At 36.8% G+C, this 22,961-nt stretch overlaps 2 protein-coding genes and 1 pseudogene across 2 annotated transcripts; all 3 read left to right on the top strand.

Moving 5' to 3' along the window:
• The first annotated feature begins 797 nt into the window (after nucleotides 1-797).
• LOC132098693 (probable polypeptide N-acetylgalactosaminyltransferase 8) lies at nucleotides 798-8,160 on the top strand. Its single transcript, XM_059504825.1, has 12 exons — nucleotides 798-1,091; nucleotides 2,314-2,530; nucleotides 2,603-2,769; nucleotides 2,854-3,037; nucleotides 3,267-3,464; nucleotides 3,555-3,669; nucleotides 5,037-5,222; nucleotides 5,342-5,476; nucleotides 5,587-5,682; nucleotides 6,260-6,424; nucleotides 6,500-7,301; nucleotides 7,866-8,160. The coding sequence occupies exons 1-11, from the start codon at nucleotides 899-901 to the stop codon at nucleotides 6,638-6,640; spliced, it is 1,797 nt and encodes a 598-aa protein (XP_059360808.1). The 5' UTR covers nucleotides 798-898; the 3' UTR covers nucleotides 6,641-7,301; nucleotides 7,866-8,160.
• A 311-nt stretch (nucleotides 8,161-8,471) lies between these two features.
• Nucleotides 8,472-12,734, top strand: LOC132098543 (probable polypeptide N-acetylgalactosaminyltransferase 8). The gene is made up of 11 exons (XM_059504623.1): nucleotides 8,472-8,601; nucleotides 8,674-8,875; nucleotides 8,948-9,114; nucleotides 9,199-9,382; nucleotides 9,776-9,973; nucleotides 10,061-10,175; nucleotides 10,301-10,486; nucleotides 11,677-11,811; nucleotides 11,922-12,017; nucleotides 12,131-12,295; nucleotides 12,370-12,734. Exons 1-11 carry the CDS (start codon nucleotides 8,472-8,474, stop codon nucleotides 12,508-12,510), a joined length of 1,719 nt encoding a protein of 572 aa, XP_059360606.1. The 3' UTR covers nucleotides 12,511-12,734.
• A 1,211-nt stretch (nucleotides 12,735-13,945) lies between these two features.
• Nucleotides 13,946-15,838, top strand: LOC132098542 (probable polypeptide N-acetylgalactosaminyltransferase 8; annotated as a pseudogene).
• Nucleotides 15,839-22,961: the final 7,123 nt, after the last annotated feature.

The following is a 22,961-nucleotide window of genomic DNA, read 5'->3' as shown; positions in this document are numbered from 1 at the left end:
GTAGTGAAAGCATCTTATATTTGCTGTAAGTTAATGTGTTGTAATCCCTGAGTTAAATCTCAAGTGATGCCTCCATCTAGTGGTTAAAAAGAGCAATGTGTGGAGGAGAGGAGAAGAAGAGAAGCTTTTCCTCGCCACAGTTATATGGGGTGGACCATTATGTTTGTAGAGCTTCTTTTGAGCAATATGTATTGTGAAAGCATTGTGCAAGTAAAACTGAAAACCAGTTCATCAGCCCTTTCCTTTACAGAGTAACTGCAAACAAAAAAAATCTTATAGTTGGTTAAAAATATCCTGTGTAACTTGTAGGTCTTGTTTGCAGAACCAGAGTGTTCCCTCATAAATTAACTTGATGTGTAATACTGTGTGCCAAGTCTGTTTAATGAAGGTTTTCAGTGCTACATGTTTTTGTAAAATACTCAAAACCCCAAAACCTTTTGTGAACAGTATCACTAAAAAAAATACAGTGCGCATTGTAATTTTGCACTGCCAAGTATATTTGACTTTTCATAGTTTAGTGAAATTAATTTGGGTCATTTTCAAAAAAAAAAAAGTCATAATTATATATATATATATATATATATATATATATATATATATATTACATGCATTAATGACTGATATAACAGGTGCCATCCTTAATCATTAAATTAAAGCTAAATAACATTTCAAGTACGCAGTGTCTAACTCTACCAGGATTCAATGTCCTGGTTTTCTCCCTCCCCGTTTTCTTTTGATTAATGTAACCAACATCAGTGTCAAACACTCGGCAAACATTAGTTTCGCAAAAGCTTAAACCGAACAATGTAAACCAGTGCCAGCCTCACAGAGTAACTGACACCTGAAGACGGAAAACCTCAAGAAAACCATTCATGTGATCTTTGATGTTCCGATCATCATGAGAATAAGTTGTGTGAAGGGTTTGTTTCCAGTCTTGTCTGTCGCTGTGGTGTTTCTCTATATGAGCTCTGTCAAGTGGGAAATCCAAACTCAAGAGAAGCAGCTCCACCAAGTCCAGCAGAACTTCTCGTTACACAGCAAACTTCTTCTTGACAAGCTGGACAAACTAGAGGCTCATTTAATAGCTGTGGGTGAGTTATTTATGTTAAATAATGAGATCAGATGTGCTAAAACACTACTCACATTTAAATCTAGACTTAAAACTGTGCATTTATTGAACGAGCACTGTGCAATGTCCGAACTGATTGCACTATATTTTCACTTTTTTTTTCTTTAAGTGAACTTTTAATAACTGTTCACTTTGTTTCTTAATCTAAAATGGTCTATGCATTGCAGTCAAAACCTTCTGGAGCCATTTTTAAGAGTAAATAGTCTTCAGAACATTCTCTTTTGTGTTTCACAAAGGAAGTAAATAACTTGTTCTATCTGTGATATGAATGTAATCACATGAAAACAGATGTCTTTAGTCAGTCATACAAATGTTGAATGTTTTATTCATAGTCAGCCATGATAAATGTATAAAAACAACCAAAAGCTGTAGGACTATGGAGAAAAAGCAAGTAGTTTTCATCTGGTCATGTGATCTCAACCTGTTTGCTCTCTCCATGGAAATTTGATTAATGTTATAGGCTAGTGATATGACTTGACAAGTACAATCAAAAATATGAAAAATAAATAAATTACTGAGTGCACCTTTAGTTTAACATGTACATGCACAAAATAATGCCCCTTAACAGAGTGTCTATACACTAAGTGCAAATAGGCCGCCTTGTTGCCAGAGGCTGTTTACGCAAATCACACAAGACTTCTTGGTAAAAGAAGGTAAAACTTGTTTCGTGATGCGAAGAAAATTCTAGATCACATCAGAAAAGCATTTATTTTCAATGAAAAAGAAGGAAATAATAAAAAAGTTCATAATAAAATATCGTCTAGGGTTAAGGTAGGTGTATGGAGGTCTTTATATTGTTCCAATAAGGTGGCATCCATTTAATAATTTGAATTAACTGTAAAATTTACACTCAATAAGTTATTGCATACTTTTTCATAATGTACTACAGTACATTATGAGGTGCAGATAATTGCCACTATTTGCAAGAAGTAGTATAAATAGCAGAAAATCCTGCTATTTTAGCGTAGAGCTTTTTGACCTTAGTATAAATAGCATATAAAAAAAATTGCTGCTATTTGCACTTCGTTTAAATAGGATCTATTACTAAGAAAATATGGTATTTTCACTTAGTTTATATATAATTTATTGCTATTTGCACTTAGTGCAAATATGGTGGGTTTGTATTAATGTAATTTGAAGCTATTTTTGTTGACAATGATAATTAATATGAAATATTCTTGCAGAAGAAAAAAACCTTAAATCAAGAAATGAGAAGAAACCAGAGAAGAAATCACCAAAGAAGTTGTTCCCAAACTCAAATCTTTTCAAGCAGTGGACTGTTGAACTTTCTGAGGATGATCAGAGGAAGGCTGAGGATCTCTTTCAGAAATACGGCTATAATGCCTTCCTCAGTGACCAGTTGCCTCTGGACCGGGAGCTGCCGGACACTCGAGACCACAGGTGAGTTTCAGCGGTTTATGGACACGCTCTGAAATTCAAGATCCGTCTTGATGCATTCATCTATTTCTGTAGATGCATTGGCCGTGAATACCCCCACAATCTGCCCACCCTCAGCGTGGTGCTGATTTATCTGGATGAGGCTCTGTCTGTCATTCAAAGAGCCATTTGCAGCATCATCAACAGAACTCCAGCCCACCTGCTCAAAGAGATCATACTGGTGGACGACCACAGCACGAATGGTTTGTTTCTCTCAAAAAATCCCATCCAACCTTAGTCTCAGAAGCATATTGTTCACAAAATGAGTTATTAATTCTGTTCCACAGAAGATCTGAAAACACAGCTGCATGTTTATATGAGCTCCATCAATGAGAAGCACCCAGGCCTGGTTAAGATGGTGACCCATTCAGAGCAGAAAGGACTTTCCCAGGCCAGAATCTCAGGTTGGAAGGCTGCCACTGGGGATGTGGTTGCTATTTTGGATGCCCACATTGAGGTCCATGTCAAATGGTGTGAAACTGCTCAGCTGACTTAAGAATTAGTTGACTAGTTGATATTCTCTTTCTTAAAAAACACATGCAAAGCAGTGTTGTTTTAGGATTATTTATAAATTATGATAGTGTTTGTTCATATTGCGAATTGGCTTTTATTTTTTCAAGTTTTAGACATTTTGTTTGGTGTTTTGATTTATTGGTGTAATGGTGTATGACATATTTCTCAAGTACTCTCTCACTTTTAGGGCGGAGCCTCTACTTGCACGTATCCAGGCTGACCGTACACTGGTCCTGAGCCCTGTGTTTGATAAAGTCAATTACTATGACTTGCAAGTGACAAAGTATGGAGCCTCTGCTCATGGTTTTGACTGGGCTCTCTGGTGTATGTACGTGGGATTCCCACAGAAGTGGTACAATCAAAATGACCCTTCACAGCCAGGAAAGTGAGTGTGTATTGTTGGTTTAACATTTATACTGTCTGTATTCCACCCAAAATGAGTGTTACAGATCCTTCTGTTCTTTCTGTTCTCCAGGAGTCCCTCTGTGATGGGAATTCTTGTGGTTGATCGTCTGTTCTTTGGTGAGATTGGGACTCTGGATGGAGGGATGGAGGTGTACGGCGGAGAGAATGTTGAATTAGGAATACGGGTAATTCACAAATACGTTGATCATTCTCCTAATTAATTATACTATATTAAATTATAATTATATTACTGGTATGTTAAATGTTTGATTCTGATTGACTGATGGACGTTCAGTTATATTTTTCAATAAATGCACAGCTTATAGGCCTAGTTCCCCGTCTGTTGACCGCATTACAGTTCATCACTTTGCTAAATTATTACATCTATTTTGAAGCAAAGGTCCTGACAGCCTTTTACAGTAAATGAATCAAACCCTTATAGACACTGACCAAGCAAACAAATATGACTAATAATAGGATAAAAACAGTTTCGAAAATGGGCGAAAAGGTGGGGGCTGGTTGCGAAAGCCACACCCACCTAGCACGACGGCAGTGTCAGCAGCAGCAATCCACCTGTCACTCAAGTGGCCACGCCCTTAATTATGCAGAACTTTAAGGCTTAATCCATAAAGTATCCCACCGCTGCCAGGACAGCCTTTGGGGCAGCTGTGGCCTAATGGTTAGAGACTTGGACTAGTTACCCGACGGTTACTGGTTTGAGTCTCGGTGCTGGCGGGATTTGTAGGTGGGGGGAAGTGAATGAACAGCACTCTCTTTCACCCTCAGTACCCATGGCTGAAGTGCCCTTGAGCAAGGCACTGAACCCCTAGTTGCAAGCAAGAGTCTGCGCAGTAGAGATTTGTTTGGAGCCAGAGTCTGCGCAGTAGTGTGGTAAGGTGGAGCTGTGGTATCAAACTCCCGCCCAAGCTCAATCAACCATAACAACACACACCCTATTTTATAGCATCAAATCACTAGCTAAAATGAAACCAAAACAAACAATTTAACATATATCAGTGTGTTAATAGCTACCTTAAATGACCAAAACCATATTTCGGAAAATTGTATTAGATGCGTGATTTATTTTTTATTTTGACTCAAGGCCCATTCGTTTACATGTAGAGGGCGGGATTTATGGCATGTACTGCAGCCAACCACCGGGGGGGTGATCAGAGAGGTCTCAACTTCACTTTTCAGGAAGTGTGGGGCACACCTGCTACAACTATTGTTTTATAGAGTGTATGAGTTGAACAAACAAGAGTGTTTTTTGAAGGACAAAGTCTTGACAGATGTGTTGAAATAAAACAAATAAACAATGTCTTCTTTAGGTGTTGTAACCATGGTATAAGTGGAGTAATTGACTATTTGTTTACTAAAAAATAAAGAACATCTTCGGTATAACAGACTTTGGCCTCTTGGCCACATTACCAACTTAGTTGTGCATTGTTTTTCAATAATTTAACGGCAGTCATCAGCTGTTACCTATATGGTATATTTAAATGGTAGCTGCATAGTGCACAGTGTTGACTTTTTTTCATGTGTTTTGGTTCAGGTGTGGCTGTGTGGAGGAAGTATAGAGATTGTGCCCTGCTCTAAAATTGCTCACATCGAGAGGGCACACAAACCCTACATGCCTGATCTTAGCAGTGTGATGAAGAGAAATGCCCTCAGAGTGGCAGAAGTTTGGATGGATGAATACAAAATAAATGTGAACATCGCCTGGGGTCTTCCCATACAGGTAGATTTAATTAAAAGATTCAAAAAGTGAACAAAGACTAAAGAGAGATTGAGACTTGAAATCCCTAGATTTATGATCTGCAAATGATCATGTGTATCTGTTCTCTCCTGTTCCCACAGAACCATGGGATAAACATTGGCGATGTATCGGAGAGAAAGAAACTTAGAGAAAAGTTAAATTGCAAACCATTTAAATGGTACCTGGAAAATGTCTATCCTGACTTAAATCCCTTAATTTTTTTAGGTTATGGAGTGGTGAGTGAGATACAGTGCACTATTAAACAAGATAGTCTTGAGTGATCAGTTTTACAGGAAAAATTATGAAGGATTTGACCATTAATATGATGTCCTCTCTATCAAAACAGCTGATTAATGATCTGCAAACACGTTTATGTTTGGATAAGGGGCCACTTAAGGAGAACACTCCCATTTTATATCCATGTCATTTCAAGGGGTCACAGGTAATCTCATCTCATCTCATCTCATCTCATCTCATCTCATCTCATCTCATCTCATCTCTTCTCTTCTCTTCTCTTCTCTTCTCTTCTCTTCTCTTCTCATCTCATCTCATCTCATCTCATCTCATCTCATCTCTTCTCATCTCTTCTCATCTCTTCTCATCTCTTCTCATCTCATCTCATCTCATCTCATCTCATCTCATCTCATCTCTTCTCTTCTCTTCTCTTCTCTTCTCTTCTCATCTCATCTCATCTCATCTCATCTCATCTCATCTCATCTCATCTCATCTCATCTCATCTCATCTCATCTCATCTCATCTCATCTCATCTCATCTCATCTCTTCTCTTCTCTTCTCTTCTCTTCTCTTCTCTTCTCTTCTCTTCTCTTCTCTTCTCTTCTCTTCTCTTCTCTTCTCTTCTCTTCTCATCTCTTCTCTTCTCTTCTCTTCTCTTCTCTTCTCATCTCTTCTCATCTCTTCTCATCTCTTCTCTTCTCTTCTCTTCTCTTCTCATCTCTTCTCTTCTCTTGACAACTGTATTTTGGGCAATATTTGACACACTTCACTATCTCATCACACAGGTATTTTACTATACAGCAAATGGTGAGATATTTGCGCATCCCCTTCAGGCCCTTAAAAACAACAAGAACCGCTGTCTAATTGATCCCGGTTCAGGCAGGTTTCCAGAACTGTCCTGGTGTTCAGACCCTGAAAAACCAAAACACATGTACTGGGACTTCACACAGGTGAACAAATAATTTCACCCCAAACATTGATAGGGTGCATTGGTATAAAAAAATAATTTTCCTGTTTGTTTTCAGGGACAGGCCATACAGAACAGAGAAACCAAACGCTGTCTGGAGATCAGCGCTGAGCAGACAGGAAAGTATGAAAAGAACATTTTCCTTCAAGAGTGCAGAAACCAACACTGGAAGATACAGAATGTAATTCAGGACTTCTGAAATGCAAGATATAATCAGTCTATATAAACATATTTGAGATGCTTTTGGTCAGTGGGATCACAAGAAGGCAATGGTGTTTTAATCTGTCTCTTTTGACCACTTTTTACCACTTATGCTTTCTTTTTAGGGGAGGTCTATGGGTGGTTTTTTTTCTGCCCTTTTAATCTAATATTGTGAAATAAACTCATGCGATTTATATATGAAGGCAAAAGCAAAGTGACTATGGAAGATAAGAAAAGCAGCTGCTTTCATTTCTGATTTCATTATTGCTACTAGATCATTGTGCTTTATAAAAAAATTTTTACCTTCAACGCAAACATACGATTTTATACGGTGAGATTAAATACTGTCTGGCTTGCACGCTTCAACAACACATCCCACAATGTTTAACAATTGGCTCAGTGGGCAGGGAGGAAGTGATCTTTAGTGGCAGTTCGAATGCTTTCAGCCACATGAGAGTCTACACTATGAATGCATATTCAACTACCACCGAAAGTGGTCGGAAGTGGATGAGCTCAAAACGTTTCCGACCCCGTTTACACCTTTATTTAGTGTTGTCCAATTCTGATCAGATTGCCAAAAATGCACGTGTAAACTGGGCCGCTGTGATGGATCTTAATGTCACTGTTAGTCACTGCTGCATCAGGAAGTTGAGGACCCAGTTACAGGTGGCAGTGTCGACCTCCCACAACCTCAGCTTTTCCAACAGCTGTTGTGGAATGATCATATTAAAAGCCGAGCTGGTCAATGAAGAAGATCCAGGCATAGGTGTTCTTCCTCTCTAGGTGTGACAGCATTATTGGTGAAGATAGCATCCTCCGTGGATACATTGGTTTTATAAGTAAACTGTAATGGGTAAAGGTTAGCATACTGCATTCATTTTCATTCATTTTTTATTTTATTGCTTCATGGTAAAACATAAAACATTTCATTTTCTTCTTTAGATAATTTAAATACCCATGTGCAAAAGGGAGCAGAAAGAAGATAAAATCTTATAATATCTGTCGCCTATTCCAAAAGCAAAATAACCTTTCTTAAGCAGCATACAGCAAAAATTACACTGACAAAAAACAATGTTGGTTTAAAAATCAGCATTCATGCAGTATAATAAATCAGGCAATGCCCAGACAACAAAACAACAAGTAATCCAATACACGACCATGACCAGATGCTCAAAGTGCTCAAAGCATTCTACTACAATCAGCGGCAGAAGTTATTCTGGTAGGCTGGGTTTGGCATTTTTAAGACAGGTAGGCACTACTGGGGTACTTCAAATAAATATGTGACATCTAAGAGGTTCAGCTTAAAATGTTTGGGAAGCCCTGATAATTTAAGAGCTGCTAAGACTCAAGCATCCCCCGGACTTCACATAGGACATACAGTTTAGAAACTATATAGATTAATGGAAATGTATGTTTTATGAAATCATTGTATTTTACTTGAAAAATAAAATTCATAGTAGTTTGCCCTATTGCTAATAGCCCACTGTGGGGCATGTTGTCACAGAATGTCAATGTATATTAAAGAAATAGTTCAACCAAAAAATGATTCTTTCATCATTTACGATCTTCATTTAAGCCTTTCCATGTAAACCTTCTGTTGCAGTGACTAAGCATCAGTGATGCTAATCTTTTACACAATTACAACAAGCATGACAGGACTAATGACAGAACAACTGCAAATAACGGAAGATCATTTTCTTTCATCACACCATGACTAAAAAAATAAAAACTCTCTGCGATGATAGCCATATTCAAGTGATCAAATCATGAGAATAAGTTGTGTGAAGAGTTTGTTTCCAGCCTTGTCTGTTGCTGTGGTGTTTCTCTATATGAGTTTAATGAGGAGGGAAATTCAAACTCAAGAGAAGCAGCTCCACCAAGTCCAGCAGAACTTCTCGTTACACAGCGCACTTCTGCTAAACAAGATGAACAAACTGGACGCTCATTTACACGCAAAGGGTGAGTTTCTAATATGTTTTGCTTCAGTGTTGTTTTATATTTTGAGTAATTGATGAACACAAATTCTTGCAGAAGAGAGAATCCCAAAAGTGAGACATGAGAAGCCAGCAAAGAAATTGTTCCCAGACTCAGATCTTTTCAAGCAATGGACTATTGAACTTTCTGAGGATGATCAGAGGAAGGCTGAGGATCTCTTTCAGAAATACGGCTATAATGCCTTTCTCAGTGACCAATTGCCTCTGGACCGGGAGCTGCCGGACACTCGAGACCACAGGTGAGTTTCAGCGGTTTATGGACACGCTCTGAAATTCAAGATCCGTCTTAATGCATTCATCTATTTCTGTAGATGCATTGGCCGTGAATACCCCCACAATCTGCCCACCCTCAGCGTGGTGCTGATTTATCTGGATGAGGCTCTGTCTGTCATTCAAAGAGCCATTTGCAGCATCATCAACAGAACTCCAGCCCACCTGCTCAAAGAGATCATACTGGTGGACGACCACAGCAAGAATGGTTTGTTTCTCTCAAAAAAACCCATCCAACCTTCATCTCAGAGGCATATTGTTCACAAAATGAGTTATTAATTCTGTTCCACAGAAGATCTGAAAACACAGCTGCATGTTTATATGAGCTCCATCAATGAGAAGCACCCAGGCCTGGTGAAGATGGTGACCCATTCAGAGCAGAAAGGACTTTCCCAGGCCAGAATCTCAGGTTGGAAGGCTGCCACTGGGGATGTGGTTGCTATTTTGGATGCCCACATTGAGGTCCATGTCAAATGGTGTGAAACTGCTCAGCTGACTTAAGAATTAGTTGACTAGTTGATATTCTCTTTCTTAAAACATAACACATGCAAAGCAGTGTTGTTTTAGGATTATTTATAAACTGGTGAATGGGCTTTTATTTAAAAAATGTTCAGGTTTTTTATTTTTATTTCAAGTTTTAGACATTTTGTTTTGTGTATTGTCAGTTTTTGTAATATTTTTGTATTAATTTTAATAGGCTACTTCAAGTAATGACTTAACTGTCTGTCTGTAAACAAATTATTTGCTCAAATAGCCAAAAATCATGCTCTATCTTTTTATTTATTTATGTATATATTTTTTACTTATTAAAATTAATTTATTGGTGTAATGGTGTATGAAATATTTCTCAAGTACTCTCTCACTTTTAGGGCGGAGCCTCTACTTGCACGTATCCAGGCTGACCGTAAACTGGTCCTGAGCCCTGTGTTTGATAAAGTCAATTACTATGACTTGCAACTGACAAAATATTTAACCTATGCTCATGGTTTTGACTGGGCTCTCTGGTGTATGTACATAGAATTCTCACAGAAGTGGTACAATCAAAATGACCCTTCACAGCCAGGAAAGTGAGTATAAGATATAACTGAATTAATATGTTCTCAATTTTCTTAATCAGATTTTCGTAACAGATCCGTTATCTTCCTGTTCTCCAGGAGTCCCTCTGTGATGGGAATTCTTGTGGTTGATCGTCTGTTCTTTGGTGAGATTGGGACTCTGGATGGAGGGATGGAGGTGTACGGCGGAGAGAATGTTGAATTAGGAATACGGGTAATTCACATGCACATCAAATCGATTGAGCATTCTCTTAAATTATTAATTTATATTATACTTTATATATTATACTGTATTTACATAGTATGCATTGAGTTTTTCTTTCATGTGTTTTGGTTCAGGTGTGGCTGTGTGGAGGAAGTATAGAGATTGTGCCCTGCTCTAAAATTGCTCACATCGAGAGGGCACACAAACCCTACATGCCCGATCTTAGCAGTGTGATGAAGAGAAATGCCCTCAGAGTGGCAGAAGTTTGGATGGATGAATACAAAATAAATGTGAACATCGCCTGGGGTCTTCCCATACAGGTAGATTTAATTAAAGGGATAGTTCACCCAAAAAAGAAGATTTGATGTATATCTGCCTACCCCCAGGGCATGCAAGATGTAGGTGATTTTGTTTCTTCAGTAGAACACAAACTGAGATTTTTAAGTGAAACCGTTGCAGTCTGTCAATCTTATAATGTAAGTGGATGGGAATCATGGCTAAAACACACAATAAAACAAATAAAAAAAAACTATACACAAACAAAACCAAATGAAACCCTGCGGCTCGTGATGATACATTGATGTGTAAAGACACAAAACGATTGGTCTGTGCAACAAACTGAAAAGTATTTATATAGTTTTTTACCTCTGATTCATGCAATGTGCAAACTGTTCGAACTCTCCTATGTGAGTCCTCCCTAGTTTTATTGTATGTTTTATCCGTGATTCCAATCCACTTACATTATAAGATTATTATATAACATTATATAACACTATATGACAGTTTCAGTTAAAAATCTCAGTTTGTGTTCTACTGAACAAACAAAGTCACATACACCTTTGATGTCCTGGGGGTAAGCAGATAAACATCAAATTCATTTTTGGGTGAACTATCACTTTAAAAGATTTAACCCCTCAAATTCTGGATTTTAAAGCTTTGTTTCCACCGAGCGGTACAGTTCAGTACAATAGCCTATAGTACGGTATGCTATTATTTCCATTTACATTTCCATTGTCAGAAGTTGTGTTTTCGACCAAAATAGTGAACTGGTCTGTACCACTTTTTTGGGACCCTTCCATTGGGGTACTGTGCACAGAAGTCCAGTATCTAAAAGGTTGAAGCTAGACTTACTGCAGAACGTGGATTGGTTGACAGAGAATCATCACTTGCGCGTGCTACAAGGGGAATGACAACACATGGTGAATGAAGCGTCTCCTTCACTTGTTCCGCCATGCTGCTCATTCGTGTTGGGTTTGTTTACATCAGAGTGTGCAAACACAAAAACACACAGACAATGTCACGTTTTCGTCTTCGCAAGAGATTGTCGTTGATCACTACTTTCCAGCATACACCACCTATATAGAGTAAGGGTGCTGTTGGTGGTGGAAAAGGAAGCCATATCAGGGTGCACCATCCCGAATCATACTCTACTGTTCTATACTGTACTGTACCACAACGCTCGGTTTGAAACGAGGCTTCACATTACCAAGGTGTTCATTCTACCCCACAGAACCATGGGATAGACATTGGCGATGTATCTGAAAGAAGGAAACTGAGAGAAAGGCTGAAATGCAAACCATTTAAATGGTACCTGGAAAATGTCTATCCTGACTTAAATCCCTTTAATTTGTTAGGTTATGGAGTGGTGAGTGACATACAGTGCACTATTAAACAAGATAGTCTTGAGAGATCAGTTGTACAGGAAAAATTATGAAGGATTTGACCATTAATATGATGTCCTCTCTATCAAAACAGCTGATTAATGATCTGCAAACACGTTTATGTTTGGATAAGGGGCCACTTAAGGAGAACACTCCCATTTTATATCCATGTCATTTTATGGAATCACAGGTAATCTCTTCTCTTCTCTTCTCTTCTCTTCTCTTCTCTTCTCTTCTCTTCTCTTCTGTATTGAAACTGTATTTTGGGCAATATTTGACACACTTCACTATCTCATCACACAGGTATTTTACTATACAGCAAATGGTGAGATATTTGCGCATCCCCTTCAGGCCCTTAAAAACAACAAGAACCGCTGTCTAATTGATCCCGGTTCAGGCAGGTTTCCAGAACTGTCCTGGTGTTCAGAAACTGAAAAACCAAAACACATGTACTGGGACTTCACACAGGTGAACAAATAATTTCACCCCAAACATTGATAGAGTGCATTGGTATAAAAAATAATTTTCCTGTTTGTTTTCAGGGACAGGCCATACAGAACAGAGAAACCAAACGCTGTCTGGAGATCAGCGCTGAGCAGACAGGAAAGTATGAAAAGAACATTTTCCTTCAGGAGTGCAGAAACCAACACTGGAAGATACAGAATGTAATTCAGGACTTCTGAAATGCAAGATATAATCTGTATATATAAAAGCAGCTAAAGTTAAAAATGTCAATGCAGCTATTAACTGAAAGAGACTGTGTTGTAAAATAGTTTTGTGTTTTTTTACTCATCTACCCTATTCCTAATAGCAAGCTATAGGACATGTTGTCACATAATGCCAGTGTTTATTAAACCAAAAATGCATCCAATAATTACAATTCTCTCATCATTTACTGAGCAGAAAGTCCAGACTGTTGTTTTTCATAAAACAAAATTAAATCCATATTATATAGCACTGCTGGAGCATTTCAAATCTGTGTGGAGTCTTAAATCTGGGGCGATCTCAACCGGCTGACTCAGCCTAAAAAAGACGCTCAGTTGATGGGTGAAAGCTTATCATTTGCACGTGTTTTTAAGACTTGACAAAACATTCAAAATAGTTTAAAGCATTCAAACACAAGACGCAGAAAAACTTTTGCTCTTATAACAATAAATACATAAATAATTATGTCAAAATATCCGTCTTGGAGAGTATTCTTGAAAAAAACTGTTGGTTACGTCTTAAGTGAAAGTAAACAGTGGAGAAAGAAATCAGATGAGCATCATTATAATGGATGCATTGTCTCTTAAAGTGACCGCGCCTGATGTTAATCGGAGAAGATGAAAGAAAGAAAATCACTCTCTGCTCTTGACTAAATTACTTTGTAGTTTTAACAAGAATCCACAGTCAAACCAAAAATTATTTAGACACCAGATATATTTTTTATATTTGGGTGCAGGACACTATAGTTCATTTATGTAAGTGAGTATAGAAAAATAAAGTAAACTGTGACATACAGTATTATACCCAAAGATTCTTCATACAGTGGACTACCAGTAAAATTGATCAAAAAATTTTTTTTGGGATCAAACAATTATTCAGACACTTTGACCTGACTATATGTTTTGCTTAAGTGTAATTTCTTTAATTGCTAATACCAATTTTCAACACAACAGAACTGAACTAAATTAAGCATTGCTTGGTAATTCATCAACAAAGTATTTATAGTGGTGTAAATATTGTATATATTATAATAACAGTTTTGGTCGATTGTAATCCATTGCATACCTTTCTATCAAAGATATCTGGCATTATCAAGATGAATTTGTTCTGACACAGTTTTGAGTTCTTGTCATTTTAGTTCTATTTTCTACACTATAGCAAATAAACTGTGATAATTTGAGAAATGTTGAAGGTGTCTGAATAAATTTATATTTTTTTACATTGAAGACTATGCAGTTCTATTTCACCTATATTATTTGTTTTGTGTACCTGGACACCTACAAACTTACACCTACAAAAACGTAAACATTGTGTAAATAGGACAAATAAATAAGTAGAGCGAACATAAAAATTAAACAATTTCAAACAGGGCCCACTGGTACAACCTGCACCGGGGCCCCGCAAACCCCAGCCATGGCTGAGGATCTCTTTCAGAAATACAGCTATAATGCCTTCCTCAGTGACCAATTGCCTCTGGACCGGGAGCTGCCGGACACTCGAGACCACAGGTGAGTTTCAGCGGTTTATGGACACGCTCTGAAATTCAAGATCCATCTTGATGCATTCATCTATTTCTGTAGATGCATTGGGCTTGAATACCCCCACAATCTGCCCACCCTCAGCGTGGTGCTGATTTATCTGAATGAGGCTCTGTCTGTCATTCAAAGAGCCATTTGCAGCATCATCAACAGAACTTCAGCCCACCTGCTCAAAGAGATCATACTGGTGGACGACCACAGCACGAATGGTTTGTTTCTTTCAAAAAAACCCATCCAACCTTCGTCTTAGAGGCATATTGTTCACAAAATGAGTAATTAATTCTGGATGTATCTGTTCCACAGAAGATCTGAAAACACAGCTGCATGTTTATATGAGCTCCATCAATGAGAAGCACCCAGGCCTGGTGAAGATGGTGACCCATTCAGAGCAGAAAGGACTTTCCCAGGCCAGAATCTCAGGGTGGAAGGCTGCCACTGGGGATGTGGTTGCTATTTTGGATGCCCACATTGAGGTCCATGTCAAATGGTGTAAAAATGCTCAGCTGACTTAAGTATTAGACAATAAACTAAATATTTGCTCAGATGGAATTTGTCCTCAACATAAAAAAATAAAATAAAATAAAAATTGTTAGGTATGAGAGTGTATAAAATGTGAACAGTTTCTCAAGTACTCTCTCTTTTTTTTTCGTGTTTGATAGTGTCAGTGACTTGCAGATGACAAAGTATTTCATCTCTGCTCATGGTTTTGACTGGGCTGTCTGATGCATGTACGATAAGTTCCTACAGAAGTCGTGCTATCAAAACAGTCTTTCTCTGCCAGGAAATTGTGCGCGTTGTGTAATAATGTTTCTGAGATGTAAGTGACTCAATGTTAAATTCTTCTTGTTTCTCATTGGCAATCGTGCCGTTCATCTGATGTTGCTCAATTCTATTAAGAGTGTAACTGGGGTATGCAGAGTTCAAATGTTGTTATATTATCTATTTTTCATATTCACTCATAAAGTATATTCATTATGAGTAACAGATTAGTCTTTTGTCTGTTTTACAGGAGTCCCAAAATTCTTGTGGTTGATCGTCTGTTCTTTGGTGAGATTGGGACTCTGGATGGAGGGATGGAGGTTTACGGAGGAGAGAATGTTGAATTAGGAATGCGGGTAAACCACACTCAAATGCAAACATGTTGATCATTCTCCTACATTCTATACTATATTTACATAGTAGCCATGGTAAACTGTGTTGAGTTTTCATGTGCTTTGGTTCAGGTGTGGCTGTGTAGAGGAAGTATAGAGATTGTGCCCTGCTCTAAAATCGCTCACATTGAGAGGGCACACAAACCCTACATGCCTGATCTTAACAGTGTGATGAAGAGAAATGCCCTCGGAGTGGCAGAAGTTTAGATGGATCAGTACAAGAAAATGTTTCACATAGCCTGGCATATTCCAGTACAGGTATCATGAAAGAAATCCACTTTTATCATCTGTTGGACACAACCAAAGAGAGCCCTATTTCTTCTGTTGACATACATTTAATTCTTTGACAGGCTGACTTAAAGTTTGTCTACCAAACATTTGTGATGTGGATAGGGATATAGTTTGAACTTTGTCAGTTTTGCTTGAATAGCAGTTTGCTTATCATTAAACCAGTCAAACAACCAGTGCACATGTTCTCTTCTTCTCCCATAGAACCATGGGAACATCAGTGATGTATTGGAGAGAAAGAGAGTGAGAGAGAGAGGCTGAAATGCAAACCATTCTAATGGTATCTTGAAAATTTTGACTCTGAAGATCAGAAAATAATTGTTGTGTAACTGATCCCAGCTCAGGCAGATTTCCAGAAATGTACTCGTGTTCAGATGCTAAAAGTTTAAAGCAGCACAAAAAGCCTGGATAAATCATGACCTAGAAAGTACTTTTAATGCCAAAATATAAATATCTCTGCATGCAAAACCTCCTTGTTCAAATACATTTTAGGATATACCTGGTGTTTTGTCTTGTTTTCAGGGACATGCTATACAGAACAGAGAGACTAAACACTGTCAGGAGATCAGTGCTGACCAGAAAGGAGAATATGAGGTTTTAATTTAGGAATCGGATACAGTACCTAATTATATTATAATTATTAACTATAAAAAATATAGAAGATGATATAAATGCTGTGGACAAACCTCACAGATTAGTCAAAAGTCAAAGTCAAATAATACTTTTGACCTATAATACAATCAAAAAATACAACTTTCAAGCCCATTAGCTTTATAAGATAAGTAATCATAAAAAATACAGTCCTATCCTCTTCTGTTAGTCATGGTTATGAATTCTCTGCTACAAATTTCTTCCAATTTTCCTTCCATAAGGTCATCATAACTTTATCCTGTAGTTGTGGTGACAAAGATCTGTACCTGTTGATAAAGGGGAAAAGCGCAACCATACATTATTCTTCTACATAACTAAAATGACTTTTCAAATGAAAGTATGTGAATAAATAAATCGTGTTTCAAGTTACTAGTAAAATAATGCATTGCTTTTAAATGTACAAGAAAATATATTTTTCAAATAAGTAACACAAGTTACTTTGTTTTCCCATTTATTCACTGACACCTCTCCTGTTCCCTTGTTGAGAGAGATTTGGAGTGAGGTGCAAAGGCATTTCCTTCAGGCTGAGGCTTTTTCGTTTCACTTTTGGTGTGAAAGGGCTGTTACAATTGCTTTAAATATAACCTTGGGGCATTTCCAGCCCAGGTGACAAAAAGTATACAAAAGTAATGCAATGAATTACTTTAAATAACAGTAACACAATTAGTTACTTTTTATGGAGTAAAGCAATATTGTAATGCATTACTTTTATAAGTAACTTTCCCCGAAATTGCCTTTACAAATATGGAAACAATAGAAAAACAAAGCCAAACCCAGACATTAAAGGCACTTTAGAAATCCTGGCCGAGATATATCTCGGAAAAAGAGGACATATGGTCAGCCTAGTTTTGCACCACAGCTGTACCTGATTAGAAACGGGACACAACTCCACTGCCACCCCTCTCATCCTGGACAGCTGCTTGGTCAGAGGACGATGAACCAGTGCAAAACCATGTCCTATGCAGCTGGTGTTAAATAGCAGAGCATCTAACATTCCTGTCCACATCTGAACCAACCAAATCTAAAAACAAACATCCACAGCACACCTGTTCAAATCTGTTATTGTACAACTAACTTTAACTATTAAACAATTTAGTGATGGACGCTTTTGAAATGATACTTCATTTGTTTTTTGAACCAGTGGTTTCTAACCCATTTCAAACTGGCAAATTTACACAATTTCAGTAAATGAGGCTATATTCTCATGAACTTATGTCTATGATATACTTCTAGAAATCTGCATTTGCATAATGAAAAGGAAGAGTAGTGTTTCACTGGCACATTTAAACAAGCAATCAATAAAACAAAACAAATAGTGTATTATAGAATATATTATGGAGACTTAATTTTTAATGGTATTTGATTAGGGTGACAATCAGTCTTCTTTTTATAAATAGACTAAAATATCCAGGTTTTCTCTGTTGATGTGCTCTCTACAGTCTTTATTCATTATGCACAAATATTTGCATTGCTTTGACCGTTTTCTGTAGATCCCACCTTCTCACACGCCAAGACTGTACAGTGCCTGCACGCTATTGTTCAAACTACTGTACTGTTCAGTCATTACTACTTTCAGCAAGTATGAAAACAATAGGAAAACAAACAGTGCATTCAAAATCCCGAACTGACTACTACATTTGAATTAGAATTTACTTGACGACTGCTAAAGTACATTCTAGTATGAATGTCTCCCATGTCTCCCATAGTAAAGTGTCCATCGAATGTGCACTTCAAAATCGAAGTACGGGACACAATAGGCAATTTAGAAAAACCTGTCTAGGACACGTCTGGGAAAAAGAGGACGTATGGTCACTATATTTGAAGTTTTTTTTAATTGCATTTAATATGTTACACTTTTGATTAAATATTTGCGATTGGTTTGTAAAAGGTGTTTTTATGTGTTTTTGGTGAATTGCATTTACACCATTTTGACCAGGTGTTTTAAGAGCTTCACTGTAATTTTGCAAAGCAATTGGTTCAATTTGTTCAAAACTTCAAAAAGCTTTGTTTCTACCAAATATAGTGAAGTGAGCTACATCTACTAACCTGTCTCTCCAGCATGAAAAAAGAAAGGAAGTTTCGTCTTAATCTCTGAAGCGAGTGATAAGGCATCCCGAAAGTACCAGATAGATCCTCTAGTGTCTTCATGACCTACAGCAATAAATTGATAGAATGGGTGAACACTAATACTAAATGTGGTCATTTAAATTCAACCCTTAATTAATTTATTTTATTTTTAATTCTGATAAAATCAAATTTGACTCTTTAGTGAGCATCATGGTGCCATGTCACCTTTTAGAACCGACTCATCTTGGTTCAGTTATTTTGGCTTTGTTATTGCTGTGGCTTGCTTACACAGTGCAGACAGTAACATATTTAGTATTTAATATTGCATTCCGCCGACATGGCCATCAACTGTAACTTAAGTCAAAGATGAGATTACCAGGTCGAACCCAGCAACAACGTCTGGATATTTTCTCTGCATTTCAATGGCCTCTTGTACTGCTTGCTTCACTTGAGATACACTAAGAGACCTTCGTAAAAATGCATTCAGATCAGATTTATGTGATTGATGATTAATATTCTTAGTATGTTAAATTATGTCAGAAATCCTAGACCATATTTCATCTTTTTGAATTCAAATGACAGAGATAAAAGTTTGTATTCTGCAGTAATTAATAACATTTATAACATAACATGTCTTTGTTTTTGTAATCTTGAGCTGATGTTTCAAGCATTATTATCCATAATCTCAAAATCAGAAGTTTCAACCCTGTTAGTAAAGTGGCGTTAAAATTGAAAAAATCTCATTTGGATAGTAGAAATGTTATTTTTCTAGAAACAGTAACCATTAAAGGTCCCGTTTTTCGTGATTTTTTGAAGCTTTGATTGTGTTTACTGTGTGCAATATAACATGTGTTCATGTTTCGCGTGTTAAAAAATAAAGTTTTTTTCACACAATTCACCTATCTGTATACCGCTGTTTTCTCTGTCATAAAAACGGGCTGATGTCTTCCTTGTTCTATAAAGTCCCTCCTTCAGAAACAAGTTCTGATTGGGCCAGCAGTTCCTGTGTTGTGATTCAACAGCAGCTGAGCACAGGCTGCCCTCCTGGAAACGCGATTGGGCTAGTTTTGAGAAGCAAGTGGGCAGGAGCATGTGCTGGAGATGTACTTATAATCACAGGAGCGTTTTTACTGACGAGATGCGCATGAAAATCACATTCGATTTTTTTGCACAGCCCTAACATCTATTTAACAAAGCTAAACAGCGTTGCCCTTTGTGTAATAGGGTACAGAAACTGTTAAACGCACCAACTTAAATAATAAAATACACTTGCCGGTTGTGGTCCATAAACATCGCCTTCTCCAGACAAAGAGGGAACTGCTCCATCTTTCAGGAATAGTCTTTGTGCGAATCCGGCATTAAACTGATTGAGACTGAGAAAGCTGTCCTCAGCAAAATGTGCTGCACATAGTTTTACATGTGGATTATAATTTTCTGGAACTGAGTTAAACATAAATTGTAACCATTAATCTCCAAGTACAGCGTCCCTGGGAAGCCCAGACAAAGGTGATTGGACTCCGAGATGAAAATAACAGCGTTTTAACGACATGGCGACAAACGCAGCTCTTTCTCTTCTCCGTCTGAGCGCAACAAGACCACGCCCCCTTTTTGTGTATTCCTGTGGGCGGAGGTTAGTCAAAAAACTGTTTTAGTGACGTCATTACTGCAGGAACTAGAGGGATGTAGTCCAAACGTGTCGTTAATTGTAGGCGAATTCTGTTAAATAAAATATCTCACTTGGCTTTGAACTTTGAGCTTTAGAATTTTACAGGTATTATTTATACTCCAACAACAACATTACACAGTAACTAAAGTTTAAAACATGGAATCATGAAGAATGGGACCTTTAAAGTGACTTTATTAAATAAACTAACATGGCTTAGACCAGAGAAGGACTTTGCTGAAGCTCTTTAAAAGGAAAGGGGAAAAAATACTAAAGCTGACTGTTGTGACCCTTGGTAACATACATTTCTAAAGTGCCTTTAATGTCTGGGTTTGGCTTTGTTTTTCTATTGTTTCCATATTTGTAGAGGCAATTTTGGGGAAAATTTATTTAGTATTTTAAATGATACTTTAAATATTTTTGTTGTAAAGACCAAATCTTTTTCCACTTTAAATTTTTAAATAAATTATTCCAGTAAGAGATTTCAGGAGATATTAAGATAATATCTTCAGTAAACAGGGATCTAACTTTCTTATTTCTATCTTTTTTTCCTGAAAAACATATTTGACCTATTGGAGTGTCTACTGGCTCAGGGAAAGCAGTAGTTATAGTAGTAGATTGGGTGTAATTTTTTTAAAAGCATACAAATTCCTGATGGTATTGCTCCCATAACTATTGCAAATTCTTTGGGAGTACCTGGCATGTTGTATTCTGAAAGAAATTCTGCATAATTCATTAGTAATCCTTTGTCATTAAATAACTGACAAACTAAAAGTAATCCATTATTAAACCACCGATCAAAAAATAAAGTTCTATTTTTGTATAAAATATTTTGATTGTTCCAAATAAAGAATTTATGGGGAGTGAAATTATGTTTATTAAATTAAATAAATTTAAATTAAATTAAATTTATGCATTTAGCAGACGACTTACAGTGCATTCAGGCTATCAATTTTTACATATCATGTGTTCCCAGGGAACACATGATAAATTATATATGAAAGGCCATGCCAAAAGAACCTGTTGGTGGAAATTTGAAAGTTTGATAGGAATTTTTGATAAGTTATAGTTGCACATCAATAAAAATTTTATACCTCCAATATATGAAAAAGTTTGTTGAGGGAAAATATTCCAGATGGAGTCTTGATTTTTCAAAAATCTTTGAAAGTGTTGTTTAAGGAACTAAAATCAATAAAGTTTAAACCACCTTTGTTGTAAGAATATAAAATGACAGATTTCTTCATATAATGGCATTTATTTTTCCAGACAAAATCTGTTAGAGCTCTATCAATCAATTTACATGCAGGCTTATCTACATAAAGAGATTGTGCCGCATAAGAGAGGCGTGAAAGACCCTCAGCCTTAGTGAGCAAAACTCTTCCTTTAATAGATAGATCCCTTTAAAGCCAGCAATTAAGTTTTTTCTTAGCTTTTTCAATAATCTGATTACAGTTTGTTGTACATCTATTTTTTTCTTTAGTTATTTCTCTACCAAGATATTTAACAGTGCTTTTAACAGCTATGCCACAGATTAAAGAGAGATTACAACTTTTAATGGGAAATAATTCACATTTATCAATATTGAGATTTAAACCAGAAACTTTAGAAAATGACTGAAGGATATTTAAGGCTGCTGAGATTTGAGGGGAATCTTCCAAAAATAATGCTGTGTCGTCAGCCAATTGACTAATGATTAATTCTGCATTTCCAACAGTGATTCCTTTCAGGTTACTGCTTTTAATATGTAAATTGAGAAATTGCACTGCAATTAAAAACAGATAAGGAGACACAGGGCATCCTTGACGATTCAGAACACCACGATTTAGAGAAAACCTGGGAGAGGTACCGTTTTTCAGTTTAATTGAACTATTTTCATTTACATATAACATTTTAACCATATTACAAAAATAATCACCAAAACCAATTTTTTAAGTGATTGAAATAAAAAAACATGTTCCAAAGTATCAAATGCTTTATAATAATCTAAAAAAAGATAAAGCTGTCATTAGAAATTAAATCAGAATAATCTAAAATTTCTAATATTAATCTTATATTATTAGATATGTGTCTATTTGGCATAGAGCCAGATTGTGTTTCAAGCTCACTAATGTTTCTGTAGACCTCCAGAGACCACACTCTGTCATGGGTAGTGCCATCAAGTTCATACGCCTAAACATATTTATAAAATATACACATTTTATTTCCTAGTGCACATATACACTGAAATATGGTGCACAAACCTTGGACTGTCTGGCCCTCAGCTCCAGGTACACGATCTTGACTTTGTAAAGCTCCTTCAGACCCTGCTAGATGTAGTCCTTAAAGACAGGCCAGATATATAAAAATGGTTGTCAAAAGCAAAATGCTATAAAATGCATGAAAAAGTGTGAATCAGTGCCCCAAAACGAGTAAGAAACAAGTAACAGATTTCATTCATCATATATACTTGAGGTAATTTTTGCAATGCTTTATATAAAAGAGCCACTAAAGCCATACCTAAATATATACACGATGCTTTTTAATTAACTAAAATGCAGAAAGCATTTGAAAGGATCTATTGTAAGATCACTTGGCACACCATTTAAATTTAGAAACTTTTAACAGAAATGTTATCAATTTTTATTATATCTAAATTGATAATCATAAAACAAAAAAAGATCATTCAGCAACATGTTTTGTTATGTTTCCTTGTTATTTTAATATGGTAGCTTAAACCCAAGCTTTTGCATAATTTAACATTCCTAAAAATTTCATCTGGAGAACTTCCGTGGTAGGAAAACAGCAAACCTTACAAACATGATTGATTTTTAATAATAAAGAACTCCATTCAAATGCTAAAAGTGACCTTACCTGCAAGTTTATTATGCTCATTACTCTCTTTTTGTTTCCTGCTCTTCGTTTTCCATCCAGAGAGCATGTATTTCCGGTGCTGTCTGGCTGTACATCTAGTGCTATGAAGTTCCTCATTCTACAGAACCAGCACATGTTGAGAATGTGATGACAATAGAGCATGTGACATGCTGTGAATTCTCAAGTGCCCCAGGAATAAGAGCCTCCTGCACACACTTCTT

This window comes from Carassius carassius, chromosome 22, assembly GCF_963082965.1.
Source record: "Carassius carassius chromosome 22, fCarCar2.1, whole genome shotgun sequence".
Lineage (NCBI taxonomy): Eukaryota > Metazoa > Chordata > Actinopteri > Cypriniformes > Cyprinidae > Carassius > Carassius carassius.
The sequence above is the reverse complement of the archived record's forward strand: the minus strand, read 5'-3'. Positions and strand labels throughout refer to the sequence as shown.

Coding starts and splice junctions, on each gene's coding strand:
- LOC132098693 (XM_059504825.1), top strand. CDS start 899: ATGAGAATAAGTTGTGTGAAGGGTTTGTTTCCAGTCTTGTCTGTCGCT. Junction 3,465..3,554: donor GACCCTTCACAGCCAGGAAA/GTGAGTGTGTAT, acceptor TCTGTTCTCCAG/GAGTCCCTCTGTGATGGGAA. Junction 5,223..5,341: donor CCTGGGGTCTTCCCATACAG/GTAGATTTAATT, acceptor CTGTTCCCACAG/AACCATGGGATAAACATTGG.
- LOC132098543 (XM_059504623.1), top strand. CDS start 8,472: ATGAGTTTAATGAGGAGGGAAATTCAAACTCAAGAGAAGCAGCTCCAC. Junction 9,974..10,060: donor GACCCTTCACAGCCAGGAAA/GTGAGTATAAGA, acceptor CCTGTTCTCCAG/GAGTCCCTCTGTGATGGGAA. Junction 11,812..11,921: donor ATTTGTTAGGTTATGGAGTG/GTGAGTGACATA, acceptor CTATCAAAACAG/CTGATTAATGATCTGCAAAC.